General features: G+C 39.5%; 1 protein-coding gene across 1 annotated transcript in view; it reads right to left on the reverse strand.

The window, feature by feature from the left end:
* Positions 1-12,465, reverse strand: part of CATSPERE (catsper channel auxiliary subunit epsilon) — a 151,369-nt gene extending 138,904 nt beyond the window's left edge. Inside the window, exons 1-2 of the mRNA XM_027976114.3 lie at positions 12,356-12,465; positions 3,221-3,269 (exon numbers count right to left, since the gene is read on the reverse strand). Of these exons, the coding sequence (XP_027831915.2) occupies positions 3,221-3,269; positions 12,356-12,420 (114 nt within the window). The 5' untranslated portion in view covers positions 12,421-12,465. The remainder of the gene's footprint in view (positions 1-3,220; positions 3,270-12,355) is intronic.
* Positions 12,466-14,176: the final 1,711 nt, after the last annotated feature.

The following is a 14,176-nucleotide window of genomic DNA, read 5'->3' on the forward strand; positions in this document are numbered from 1 at the left end:
TCACCTAGAGCCAGAGATCCTGAAGTGTGAAGTTAAATGGGCCTTAGGAAGTACTACTAGGAACAAAGCTAATGGAGGTGATGGAATTCAAGGTGAGCTAGTTCAAATCTTAAAAAATGATGCTGTGAAAGTGTTGCACTCAATATGCCAGCAAATTGGGAAAACTCAGCAGTGGCCACAGGACTACTTTGAAAAGGTCAGTTTTCATTCCAATCCCAAAGAAAGGCAATGCCAAAGAATGTTCAAACCATGATACAATTTCACATGCTAGCAAAGTAATGCTCAAAATCCTTCAAGCTAGGCTTCAACTGTACGTGAACAGAGAACTTCCAGATGTAGAAGTTGGATTTAGAAAAGGGAGAAGAACCAGAGATCAAATTGCCAGTATCTGCTGGATCATAGAAAAAGCAAAGGAATTTAAAAAAAAAAATCTATTTCTGCTTCACTGACTACGCTAAAGCTTTTGTGTGGATCACAATAAACTGTGGAATATTCTTACAGAGAGACAGGAATACCAGACCACCTTATCTACCTCCTGAGAAACCTGTATGCAGGTCAAGAAGCAACAGTTAGAACCAGACATGGGACAACAGACTGGTTCAAAATTGGGAATGGAGTACATCAAGGCTGTATATTGTCACCCTGCTTATTTAACTTATATGCAGAGTACATCATGAGAAACCCTGGGCTGGATGAAGCACAAGCTGGAAACAAAATTGCAGGGAGAAATATCAATAACCTCAGATATGCAGATGACGCCACCCCTATGGCAGAAAGTGAAGAGGAACTAAAGAGCCTCTTGATGAAAGTGAAAGGAGAGAGTGAAAAGCTGGCTTAAAACTCAACATTCAAAAAAACGAAGATCATGGTCCCATCACTTCACGCTAAATAGGTGGGGAAAATTGGAAACAGTGACAGACTTTATTTTCTTGGGTGCCAAAATCACTGTGGACAGTGACTACAGCCATGAAATTAAAAGATGCCTGCTCCTTGGAAGAAAAGCTGTGACAAAACTAGACAGTGTATTAAAAAGTGGAGATATCACTTTGCCAGTAAAAGTCCATATAGTCCAAGCTAGGTCCATATAGTCCAAGCTATGGTTTTCCAGTAGTCAGGTAGGAACATGAGAGTTGGACCCTAAAGAAGGCTGAGTGCGGAAAAATTCTTTCCAACTATGGTGCTAGAGAAGATTCTTGAGAGTCCATTGGACTGCAAGGAGATCAAATCAGTCAATCCTTAAGGAAATCAACCCTGAGTATTCACTGGAAAGACTGATGCTGAAGCTGAAGCTCCAATATTTTGGCCACCTGATGCAAAGAACTAACTCATTAGAAGAGACCCTGATTCAGGGAAGATTGAGAGCAAGAGGGAAAGGGGAAGACAGAGGACAAGATGGTTGGATGGCATCACTGACTTGATGGACATGAGTTTGAGCAAGCTCCGGGAGAGATAGCAAAGCTCAGGGAAGCCTGGTATGCTGCAGTCCATGGGGTTGCAAAGAACTGGACATGACATGCATTGGAGAAGGAAATGGCAACCCACTCCAGTGTTCTTGCCTGAAGAATTCCAGGGATGGCTGAACCTGGTGGGCTGCCGTCTATGGGGTCGCACAGAGTCGGACACGACTGAAGCGCCTTAGCAGCAGCAGCAGCAGAGCAACTTAACAACAACAAAATATATAGAGCAAAGATGATACCAAAAAATAATACAGAAACAATAAATTGTGTTAATACCTGCTGGTTCATTCTGTGGAGAAAGTAATGTAAAGACCTATCTTATATTATATACAAGTTGGACTCCAGATATTATTTATGATCTTTATCTGAAAGGTAATAATATAAAGCATATAATAGAAAATGTAGGATAAAAATCTTTGCAACTCTAGGTAGACAAAATTTTTTCTTAAAATTCTAAAAAAGTATAAACTTTTTTTCTTTTAAGATTTTTTCTTTGATGTGGATCATCTTTAAAGTCTTCATTGAACTTGTTACAGTACTGTTTCTGTTCTGGTGTTTTGATCACAAGGCATGTGGGATCACAGCTCCCCAACCAGGGAATGTGCTGCCCCCGTACTGCCCCCACACCCCCTCTGCATTAGAAGGCAAAGTCCCAATCACTGGACTGAAAGGGAAGTCCCCAAAAAAGTATAAATTTTAAGGTTAAACAAAGGAGCAGATGACTTGACAAAAGTCATCCTTTTTAAACAAAATTATATATCCGTGGACAAAGTCAATTGTTAGATGAGTAGATAAGAGGTTATGAAATGATAACCAAAATATTTAAAATCAACATTTGACTAATATATAGAGTACAATGTAGATAACACTCTGTATGCTAAAAAAGGAGCAGAAAATTAAATGGAAAATGAGCAAAGTGAGCACGCTGTTCAGAGAAGGAGAGCCCTGCATAAATATGGAAAAAAAGGTTCAAAAATCACTACTCATCAGAGAATTGAAAATAATAACAGCATAAACTACTTGTATGTGGTAATGAGATTGGTGAAAAACGGGAAAATCTACAGTACCAAACATTGGTGGAGATGCTCACTGAGTAAGAATATAAATTGTGATTGCCAGTTTGGAAAAAATCTTACAGAATTTAGTTAAATTAGGTGTCTGTTTCCCTATGTCCTAGCAATCACAGCTAAAAAATTATTGCACAGATTCATAAAATGACATGTAGAAGGCCATTCATCACAATGCTGTTTGTGGTGGTAAGAAGCCATTTATCCATCATTGGTTGAGGGGATAGGTAGATAAAATACACACACTAGTGATCGGGTAGCCTTAAGAAATGAACTAGACATAGTATTGAGTTTAAAAAGTAATGTAGAGAATGAAATATATAGCTGGATGATCATGTGTCCTGGTTTGTCTAGACACTCCCAATTTATACCTGTTGTCCCAGCATAACTATTAATAGCACTATCTTTCATTCTCAGTAGTTGAGACAATACATTATATGGTCATCCTATCTGTATCATAACACCATTTTGTGAATGTTGACTTACAAAAACACTTGAAACAACACTATCTATTTTTTGCTACATACATATTTCAAGATATTTATTGGAGGAGGGAAATGTATTAGGAAGATAAACAGGATGAGGAAATAAAAGAATGACACTGCACCATGCACCTGAGTACGATGAACTTTGCTCTCTGCTGAGAAGTAAAAAATATTAATACTTAACTATAGTTTAAAAAAATTAAACACTTACAGTACTTCTGGTACTAAAAACGTTGTAGTTTGGGCTGTTACTGTAATACCTGCAGAGGAAAATGTCAAACGTGAATATTAAAACTACGTCTCCTCCAAATAAAAGGGATTTTAATACATGGTCAAGAGTGCCCCTGGTGGCTCATCAGTAAAGAATTTGTCTGCCAGTGGAGGAGACAAGCATTTGATCCCTGGACTGGGAAGATCCCCTGGAGAAGGAAATGGCAACTCACTCCAGTATTCTTGCCTAGGAAATCCCATGAACAGGGCAGACTGGTGGGCTACAATCCATGGGGTTGTAAAGAGTCAGACACAATCGAATGACTAAACAACAATATATGGTTAGAGCAAGCCTAACCCTTGTGGGCTGCCATGAGCTTTACATTTCTGCTCATGTTCCTTCTTAGAAAGTGTAGTCAGAGCTAAAACTGGGGACATCAGTGACATCAACCCTCAACTCAAGGTGTGTTCAAGGTTACTTAATATCTGAAGACACAATAGTGAGGAGTAAATACTTTGCATCTTGTCTTTGTTTTAGAATAAAAACTGTTGAAGAATATTGGCTCTAGCTCCTTCACCTATAAACTGAGTTCAAATAAAATGAATACAGATTGAAAAAAAAACAAAACCAGTATTTCTTATTTGAAACACTGAAGTAAAGAGCAAATTTTTTGAGTTCTAGTGATTATCATTTCTATTACTCAGGGTACTTTCATTTCTGTCTATATGAAATATAGACAATAAAAATACAATGTGAGTCACCTATATAATTGAAATTTTCCTGGTGGCCACACTAAAAATAAAAAACAAGTAAAATTGCTTCTAATAATATATTTTATTCAAAAGCAACCTCATTTGTACAGAGCCAACTCACTGGAAAAGACCCTGAGGCTGGAAAAGATTGAAGGCAAGAGGAGAAGGGGATGACAGAGGATGGACTGTTGGATGGCATCACTAGGTACTGAATGAGTTTGAGGAAGCTCTGGGAGACTATGAATGACAGGGAAGCCTGGCATGCTGCAGTTCCTGGGGTCACAAAGAGTTGGACATGACTGAGCAACTGAACAACAACCAAGCAGGACCCTCCTGGAACAGATCTCTGTCCCCTATGTCCTCTGCTTTGCCTCACTTATTGTAACGGTTTAGTCTCCCATGTCTCCCCTCTGTCTCAAAAGGCTAGCTTAAGAATTAATGAAAGAGAACTTCCAGTTCAAGATGGTGGAGTAGAAGGACATGCGCTCATCTCCTTCTGCGAGAGCACCAAAGTCACAACTAGTTGTTGAACAACCATCAACAGGAGGATGCTGGAACCTACCAAAAAAGATATCCCACGTCCAAAGACAAAGAAGCCACAGCAAGATGGTAGGAGGGCCACAATCACAATAAAATAAAATCTCATACCCACTGGGAACCCACAAACTGGAGAACAATAATACCAAAGAAGTTCTCCCATTGCTATGAAGGTTTGGAACCCCGCGTTAGGCTTCCCAGCCTGGGAACCTGACAAAGGGACTGGGAATCCGCAGGGAATCTGACCTTGAAGGCCCCAGGATTTGATTATAAGACTTCCACAGGACTGGAGGATACAAGAGTCTCCAGGCTTGGAGGGCATAAAAAAAAAACCTTGTGTGCACCAAGATTCAAAGGAAAAGAGCAGCTGACTCCACAGGAAACTAAACCAAAACTACCTGCTACTGTTGAAGGGTCTCCTGAGTCATGGGTCAGCAAGGACTCACCACAGGGATGGGACTGGCAGCAGTTGTCTGGGAAGGTCCCCTTTGATGTAAATTCTCTTGGAGGTTGCCATTAACCCAACCATAGAGCCCCAAGACCCCAGAGCTGGGTCATCTCAGGCCAAAAAACTACCAGGGAGGGAGTATAACCTCACCCATCAGCAGATAACTGTACTAAAGCTTTACTGAGCAAGGCCCTGTCCAACAGAGCAAGACCCAGTTGTTCCCACCATCAATCCCTCCCATCAGGAAGTTTATATAAGCCTCTTAGCCTCATCCATCAGAGGGCAGACAGAACAGGCAAGAAGAACCACAATCCCACAGGAGCTAAAACCACATTACAGAGAGTTAGTCAGCATGAAACAGCAGAAAGCTACATCCCAGATGAAGGGACAAGATAAAACCTCAGCAAAAAGACACAGATGTGTATAGCGGACTTTTGGACTCAGAGGGAGAGGGAGAGGGTGGGATAATTTGGGAGAATGGCATTGAAACATGTATACTATCATGTAAGAATCGAATCGCCAGTCTATGTCCGATGCAGGACACAGCATGCTTGGGGCTGGTGCACGGGGATGACCCAGAGGGATGTTGTGGGGAGGGAAGTGAGAGGGGGTTCATGTTTGGGAACGCATGTACACCCATGGTGGATTCATGTCAATGTATGGCAAAACCAATACAGTATTATAAAGTAAAATAAAGTAAAAATAAAAATTAAAAATTAAAACAAAAATAAAAAAAGATAAAACCTCAGGAAAAAGAACTAGGATGGAGATAGGTAACTGTCCAGAAAAAGAGTTCAGAATAATGATAGTGAATATGATTCAGGATCTCGGAAAAGAACGGCAGCAAAGATTGAGAAGATCTAAGAAGTGTTACCAAAGACCTACAAGAACTAAAGAACAAACAAAGAGAGATGAATAATACTCTAGAAGGAATCCATAGCAGAATAACTGAGACAGAAGCACAGATAAATGACCTGGAGGACAGAATGGTGGAAATCACTGCCACAGAACAGAATACAGAAAAAAGAATGAAAAGAAATGAAGACAGCCTGAGAGACCTCTGAAACAACATTAAATGCAGAAGCATTCACATTATAGGGGTCCCAGAAGGAGAAAAGAGAGAAAGGACCTGAGAAAATATTTGAAGAGGTTATAGCTAAAAACTTCCCTAACACGGGAAAGGAAATAATCAACCAAATCCAGGAAGCACAGAAAGTAACACTGTAATCAAACTGACAAAGATTAAAGACAGAGATAAAATATTAAAAGCAACAAGGAAAAAATAACAAATAACATACAAGGGAACTCCCATCAGACTATCAAGCTGATTTCTCAACAGAAACTACAAGCCAGAAGGGAATAGCATGATATATTTAAAGTGATGAAAAGTAAGAAACTACAAACAAGAATACTCTACCCAGCAAGACTATCCAGATTTGATGGAGAACTCAAAAGGTTTCCAGACAAACAAAAGATAAAAGAATTCAGCACCACCAAACCAGCTTTACAACAAATGCTAAAGGAACTTCTCTAGACAGGAAACACAACAGAAGAAAAAGACTTACAGAAAATAAAACACAAAACAATAAAGAAAACAGTAACAGGATCACACATATCGATAATTACCTTAAATGTAAGTGGATTAAATGCACCAACCAAAAAGACATAGTCCGCTGGGCAGGTGAAAACATGTGCCTGTATGCACTTCCACTTACCACATCATTCTGCTTGACCCCCCCCCCAAATTGTGTGTAATTATTTTATATTGTTAGGTTAATCATGTTCCCATTATGGCTTACAATTGTAATTATCTTTTATTTTTTGTCAGGCTATTGATTGTGAAAACTGATAAACATATTTTACTATTGTGATTATGTAACTATTACTCACTTAATAACACTGTACCATGCTTGGTCAACAGAAAAGTTAATAGAATTCTATAGAATTCTATATCACCAAAGCTATCATTTGATAGAAAAACCTGTAATCACTTTTTTAAAGTCCATATGCATATCAGAATTATCTTGGAATTTTTGAAAACTATAAATGCCCAGGTATTGCTTTTTTTTTTTTTTTTTGGCCAGTGCTCCAGATATGTTTCTAACGAGCAGCCATGTTTAAAAACAACGGGACTATATGAAGATCTTTTATCTAGTTTGTTTCACTTTTATTATTCATATTCAGTGTTCCCATTTCATTTAGCTTATGTTTTCCAATTTCACCATCTATTCTTTTTTTAATGGATGTTCTTTCTCAAGCCTTTATCAAGTGCAGTATAAAAGCTTTTGTATACATATATATAAATAATATAACATTGTAGAAAACCCATGAATTTTTGCCTAACAAAAAAATTTTTGACATATTGATTCCACTTGTTTAACTTAGTATGAACAGAATGCTAGATTTCTAATTAAAAAAAACAGATATGCAACAAAGGTTTACTGTATAGCACAGGGAACTATAATCAATATCTTGTAATAACCTATAATGGAAAATAATTTCAAAACTAACATACGTGCATATGTATAACTGAATCATAAACACATGTAAAAGAATTGTAGTGTGTGAAATTTAGTAATGTTTATCTTTTTGCCAGTTTTTCTAAATGTCCTATGGACATCTAATAACAACATATGAGATACAAAATTTTAAATATATTTGTGTATGATATAATTAATATAAATGTAAACCTATTATATTTCAGTTATTAATGCCATCATTCAAGATGCTCCTATTATTTTTCAGCACTTGATAAAATATTCTCAGAGAAATGTTAATATGTCTTACTATGATTATATATTTTTCTTTTCCCTTATATTTCTTCTGGTTTTTGCTTTATGTATCTTTATTTCTTTGTTAAGGTGTCTAATGGTTTATGATATCTATCTTCTTTGTAAATAGTACCTTTTATCATTAAAAATATTCATCTTTGTTTCATTTAAAATAAATAAATTTTAAAAAATAAAAAGAATGAAAGAATGTGAACATGTACTAACAAAAAACAGCAGCTGGGCCCTGAGAGCAAGTAACAGTTTAAATAACAGATCAGCCACATAGCAGTCACAGAATCTTCAGTTCCTCCCTGAAAACCATAGATAACCGTCTAATGCACATTCCCGAGTTGTTATGCAGATAGTAAAACCCCAACCAGAAGCAGAAGTGAGCTGTATGCTGACCACTGGTTGGAGCCAGAAGGTTGATTATTGAGATTCCCAAAATACCACCCTGTTACTTCACCGTCAACCAATGAGAGAACTATGTCCAAGCTAATCGTATATCCTGAGACCCTTCCCCTCAAACTGTTTTATGAAACTCTTCCCTGAAATCCATCAGGGAGCTCAGGTCTTTTGAGCATTAGCCACCCATACTCCTTGCACTTGGAATAAACCCTAACTTTCCTTCATAAAAACCCAGCATCAGCAAATCGACTTTACTGAGCAACAGCAAGCAGACCCAAGTTTGGTAACAGCGGTAGAAAGTTTAGATAAATACCTCTTGGACCTAGGGGCAGGAAAAGATTCTTAAATAAAAACATCTACCCTGGATTTCTCAACTTCCCCTTCCAAAAGGCTAACAATAAAATAAAAATCCATTAAGTTCAAGAAAGCTCCTCCTTTAAAAGCACACCTTATTAAGAACTAAAATTCAGGGAGTCTGACCACCACACACACAAAAAAAAACAACAACCTTTTCTGTCTTCTCTAACCTCTAATTTAAACTGAGCATTTCCTTCAATTATGAATGTACACCAGGAATTGGAAAACTATGTTCTTTGGGCCAAATTTCATTTGTGTTCTGTAAGTCGACTTTTATTTGTACAGAGCCACACTATTTGTTTACCACTGTTGGCTTACTACTGTTTCTTACTGTTGTCCCCTACTATGGCAGAGTAGCTAAAACATATAGCATTGCTTAAAAAGCCTAAAATATTTAATATCTAATTCTTTACACTAAAGCTTGGTGATCGCTGGTATACAACATAGCAAACATTATATACTTCCTTAGCTCACAGGTGAACCTAAATAATATAAACTACCATAATTTATTGATACATGATTTAAAAGTTTGAAATATATCATGGTTTTCATGCCTCACAAAACCATGATAGGTTTTATTATTTCATTTTATAAAGAATATTATAAAGAGTATTGCCAAGAAAATGCACTGGTCATAGCAAACACCCTCTTCCAACAACACAGGAGAAGACTCTATGCATGTACATCACCAGATGGTCAACATCAAAATCAGACTGATTATATTCTTTGCAGCCAAAGATGGAGAAGCTCTATACAGTCAGTAAAAACAAGACAAGGAGCTGACTGTGGCTCAGATCATGAGCTCCTTATTGCCAAATTCAGACTTAAATTGAAGAAACTAGAGAAAACCGCTAGACCATTCAGGTATGACCTCAATCAAATCCCTTATGATTATACAGTGGAAGTGAGAAATAGATTTAAGGGCCTAGATCTGATAGATAGAGTGCCTGATGAACTACGGACTGAGGTTCGTGACATTGTACAGGAGACAGGGATCAAGACCATCCCCATGGAAAAGAAATGCAAAAAAGCAAAATGGCTGTCTGGGGAGGCCTTACAAATAGCTGTGAAAAGAAGAGAAGTGAAAAGCAAAGGAGAAAAGGAAAGATATAAGCATCTGAATGCAGAGTTCCAAAGAATAGCAAGAAGAGATAAGAAAGCCTTCTTCAGCAATCAATGCAAAGAAATAGAGGAAAACAACAGAATGGGAAAGACTAGAGATCTCTTCAAAAAGATTAGAGATACCAAGGGAATATTTCATGCAAAGATGGGCTCGATAAAGGACAGAAATGGTCTGGACCTAACAAAAGCAGAAGATATTAAGAAGAGGTGGCAAGAATACACAGAATTGTCCAAAAAAGTCTTCAGGACACAGATAATAATGATGGTGTGATCATTCACCTAGAGCCAGACATCCTGGAATGTGAAGTCAAGTGGGCCTTAGAAAGTATCACTATGAACAAAGCTAGTGGAAGTGATGGAATTCCAGTTGAGCTATTTCAAATCCTGAAAGATGATGCTGTGAAAGTGCTGCACTCAATATGCCAGCAAATTTGGAAAACTCAGCAGTGGCCACAAGACTGGAAAAGGTCAGTTTTCATTCCAATCCCAAAGAAAAGCAATACCAAAGAATGCTCAAACTACTGCACAATTGCACTCATTTCACATGCTAGTAAAGTAATGCTCAAAATTCTCCAAGCAAGCCTTCAGCAATATGTGAATCGTGAACTTTCAGATGTTCAAGCTGGCTTTAGAAAAGGCAGAGGAACCAGAGATCAAATTGCCAACATCCGCTGGATCATGGAAAAAGCAAGAGAGTTCCAGAAAAACACCTATTTCTGCTTTATTGACTCTGCCAAAGCCTTTGATTGTGTGGATCACAATAAACTGGAAAATTCTTCAAGAGATAGGAATACCAGACCACCTGACCTGCCTCTTGAGAAACCTGTATGCAGGTCAGGAAGCAACACTTAGAACTGGACATGGAACAACAGACTGGCTCCAAATAGGAAAACGGGTACGTCAAGGCTGTATATTGTCACCCTGCTTATTTAACTTCTATGCAGAATACATCATGAGAAACACTGGGCTGGAAGAAGCACAAGCTGGAATCAAGATTGCCGGGAGAAATATCAATAACCTCAGATATGCAGATGACACCACCCTTATGGCAGAAAGTGAAGAGGAACAAAAAAGCTTCTTGATGAAAGTGAAAGAGGAGAGTGAAAAAGTTGGCTTAAGGCTCAACATTCAGAAAACGAAGATCATGGCATCCGGTCCCATCACTTAATGGGAAATAGATGGGGAAACAGTGGAAACAGTGTCAGACTTTATTTTTTGGGCTCCAAAATCACTGCAGATGGTGACTGCAGCCATGAAATTAAAAGACGCTTACTCCTTGGAAAAAAGTTATGACCAACCTAAACAGCATATTGAAAAGCAGAGACATTACTTTGCCAACTAAGGTCCCTCTAGTCTAGGCTATGGTTTTTCCAGTAGTCATGTATGGATGTGAGAGTTGGACTGTGAAGAAAGCTGAGCACCACAGAATTGATGCTTTTGAACTGTGGTGTTGGAGAAGATTCTTGAGAGTCCCTTGGACTGCAAGGAGATCCAACCAGTCCATTAAGAGCCAGACACCACTGAGTGACTCAACTGAACTGAACTGAAAGAATATTAATTTTTAAGAGTTCTGTCAGAATGCTATGTTTTAATTTTTTTCTCAGTACTTCAGTGACTTTCCAACCACTGCTTTTACTCTGTTTGACTTCTCCATCTGTTCACTGAGATGCCATGGATCCCTTCGCTCTGAAACCTCTATAACAGTTTTATTGTTGGTATCCTAACATTTTAATGTGCACTAAGTCACTTCAGTCATGTCTGACTCTGTGCGACCCTGTGGACTGTAGCCCTTCAGGCTCCTCTGTCCACGGGATTCTCCAGGCAAGAATACTGGAGTGGGTTGCCAGGTCCTCCTCCAGGGATCTTCCCAACCCAGGGATAGAATCCGAGTCTTTTACGTCTCCTGTGTTAGCAGGTGGGTCCTTTACTACTATCGCCACCTGGCTTAGAAGGTAATAAACAGAATATTCACAAAATGTGATTTTTCCAGTTAACTATCTGTATTTTAACCTGTGATGAAAATGAAAAATATTTTGATACACCTTCCAATCCAGCAGCCACCTAATGCTGACCAAAAAACTTACATGGAGGATCCCTCAGAACTTTAAAGTTTTCCTTCCTCATTATCAACCCACTTTCTGCGGGTATTACATATTCTTACTTTGTGCACATTTTAAAAGCACCCTCTCACAAATCATTCAACCACAACTACATAAACTATCAACTACCTAGTTACCCTAGTGAAGTGCCCCCACCCTCATTCCCGGTGGAGACTTTTTGGTCCTCTCTGTGCTTCTCTCTGCCAAAGGGGTTCAGAGTGGGACCCGCTATCCAGGAAACCGACACGTGGAAGTAACGCGAAACTACGGCGGGAACTTGGGGAGACAGCTAAACCCTAACTTGTTGTTGTTTGTTGTTTAGTCGCTAAGTCGTGTCCGACTATTTGCGACCCCATGGACTATAACCCATCAGGCTCCTCTGTCCATGGGATTCCCCAGGCAATAAGACTGAAGTGGTTGCCATTAGGTTGCCGTTCCCTTCTCCAATTGCGTGCCCTCATTTCCCGCCCTCATTCACTGAAAACACTGAACGGGCGGCGGGGAGCTGGTGTTGGCGCCAGAACTGGGGAACGAGGCTGCGGTCCACCGGAGCCCCAGGCCACGCGACGCTAAGGCGCAAGGATATGGCCCCGCCTGCCCAGCCCCAGGGACGCCCCTTCCCGCGACTGCCGTCTCTCTACCTCCACAGGGCCGAGCCGCAACAGCTCAGGCAGGACAACAACAACGCCACTCCCGCGGCGGACATGGTGCCGGCTCGCCACTACCCAACGGCCGTGCAACGGATGCGGGTGGCTGGGGGTGCTCGCGGGCGGGGGCTCTTCGCCAGGCGCTGGCGTGTGCGCATGCGTGCAAGCGCACGCCGAGGCTCCCCAGTTAGCTGCTGGAGAAAATGTAAATCAGATTTTAGGAAAAGCAAAACTGTGTTTTTATGGAATGAAGTAGCATAACCACTTAGGAAAATGTGAATTGATTGGATGAAGGTGAAACTTTTAAGCTAGTGTATCGGTTAGCCCAAATCTTCATTGTGACAGCATATAATCGCTGCGATAGCTATTACGTACCTAGCAGTACCCTCTCTGTTCCAGGAAGCAGGCACTCGATAAGTGGTTTTAAAATTGAACAGAAATGAATAGTAACGTGTGCTTATTGAACATCTGCTTTATGCCCAACACTACCTCGTGCACTTGAGTACAAAGAAATAGGGTAGCATTCTGATTTGCAAAGGGATTTGCAATCTTGCAGTAAAGCCAAAATAAACAACAAAGCTATCACATAGTATTATAATCTGTTTACTTGTACCCCAAATAATTTATGTCCTTGAGGACGACAGCTGTTATCTTTAGTCGTCTTTATTTTATCGTGCCCAGCATAATCCTGTTTTCTAGTAGGTTCTCAGTGTTTACTGACTTAATGAATCACTGAATAAAAGTTGTAAAATTTGTTCCAGGGACTATTAGAGAATGGGATTGTCTATATACAAATGATTTGAGAGATATTACATTTTATGCGATTTTATTCCATTTCTTGCGAAGCAAATTTATATCAGAACTAGATGTCATAGTTAATATGTATTGCAGTGGAAAGAGCATTTGATCAGCAGCTGGTATCCTCAAACACGAAAATAAAGCAGCCAATTATTTAATCAGCAAAATGGGTTTGTTTGGGAATAGCAGAGAATTGCAATTGGGGACAGGCAAACTTTGGTGAATCATAGACAAATTTGGAGAACAAAGGGGAAGGGACCTGCTTTTATTAGGTTTTAGGAGGAAATGCTTGAGTTGTTTTGAACAAACGTTCACTGGAGAAGAGCCAGGGTCGGATGTTATGCAGTTTCTCTTTGGGTGTAAGTGGTAATGCATTGCCAGTAAGTCAGGGAGGGGTCTTCCTTCCTTTCTCTTAAAAGCAGGAGATAAAATTGCTCTGTGAAAAATATCTTCCCTTATACCAGAAGAAAAGTAATATTCTTATCTTCCTTCTTGCTGCTGGTTATTCAGACTGCAATAAGTGGCAAGTGGGTGAGAGCTCCCTTTTCAAGACTTCCTGACTCCATTTAAAATGACATTTCCTGTATTTATTTTCATACACACCCTCGTTTATTTTCATACCTCAACTCCAGCACTGTTGTAGACACATCAAAGTTCAGAAGGAAAGGTCCATGGTTAACTCTAATTTTGAAGCAATCTAAGGAATCTGGTAAGTCTGCATCCTTTCCATATATACGATTTTCCCCACCACACAGCAATTAAATGACATGGAATTGCTGGGCAAGAGGAGTGAGGTGAGGGGTGGGGGGGAGCACACAAAATAAGATGGAGTGGCTTTGTGGGAACAAGAATATCCTGCTCTTGCAGCAGTAAAGAATCAAGGTAGAGAGACACCAGGACCATGCCTCAGCTATTTGTTCTTGAGCCAGTGCCAAGGCCTGCTTTCAAATGACTGATTACTTACAATTGGTGGTTGCCTTATTAGAGTTGCCCAATTTGGGTGAGCTCACTTTCTGT

The sequence above is a fragment of the Ovis aries genome, chromosome 12 (assembly GCF_016772045.2).
Source record: "Ovis aries strain OAR_USU_Benz2616 breed Rambouillet chromosome 12, ARS-UI_Ramb_v3.0, whole genome shotgun sequence".
In the NCBI taxonomy this organism is placed as follows: domain Eukaryota; kingdom Metazoa; phylum Chordata; class Mammalia; order Artiodactyla; family Bovidae; genus Ovis; species Ovis aries.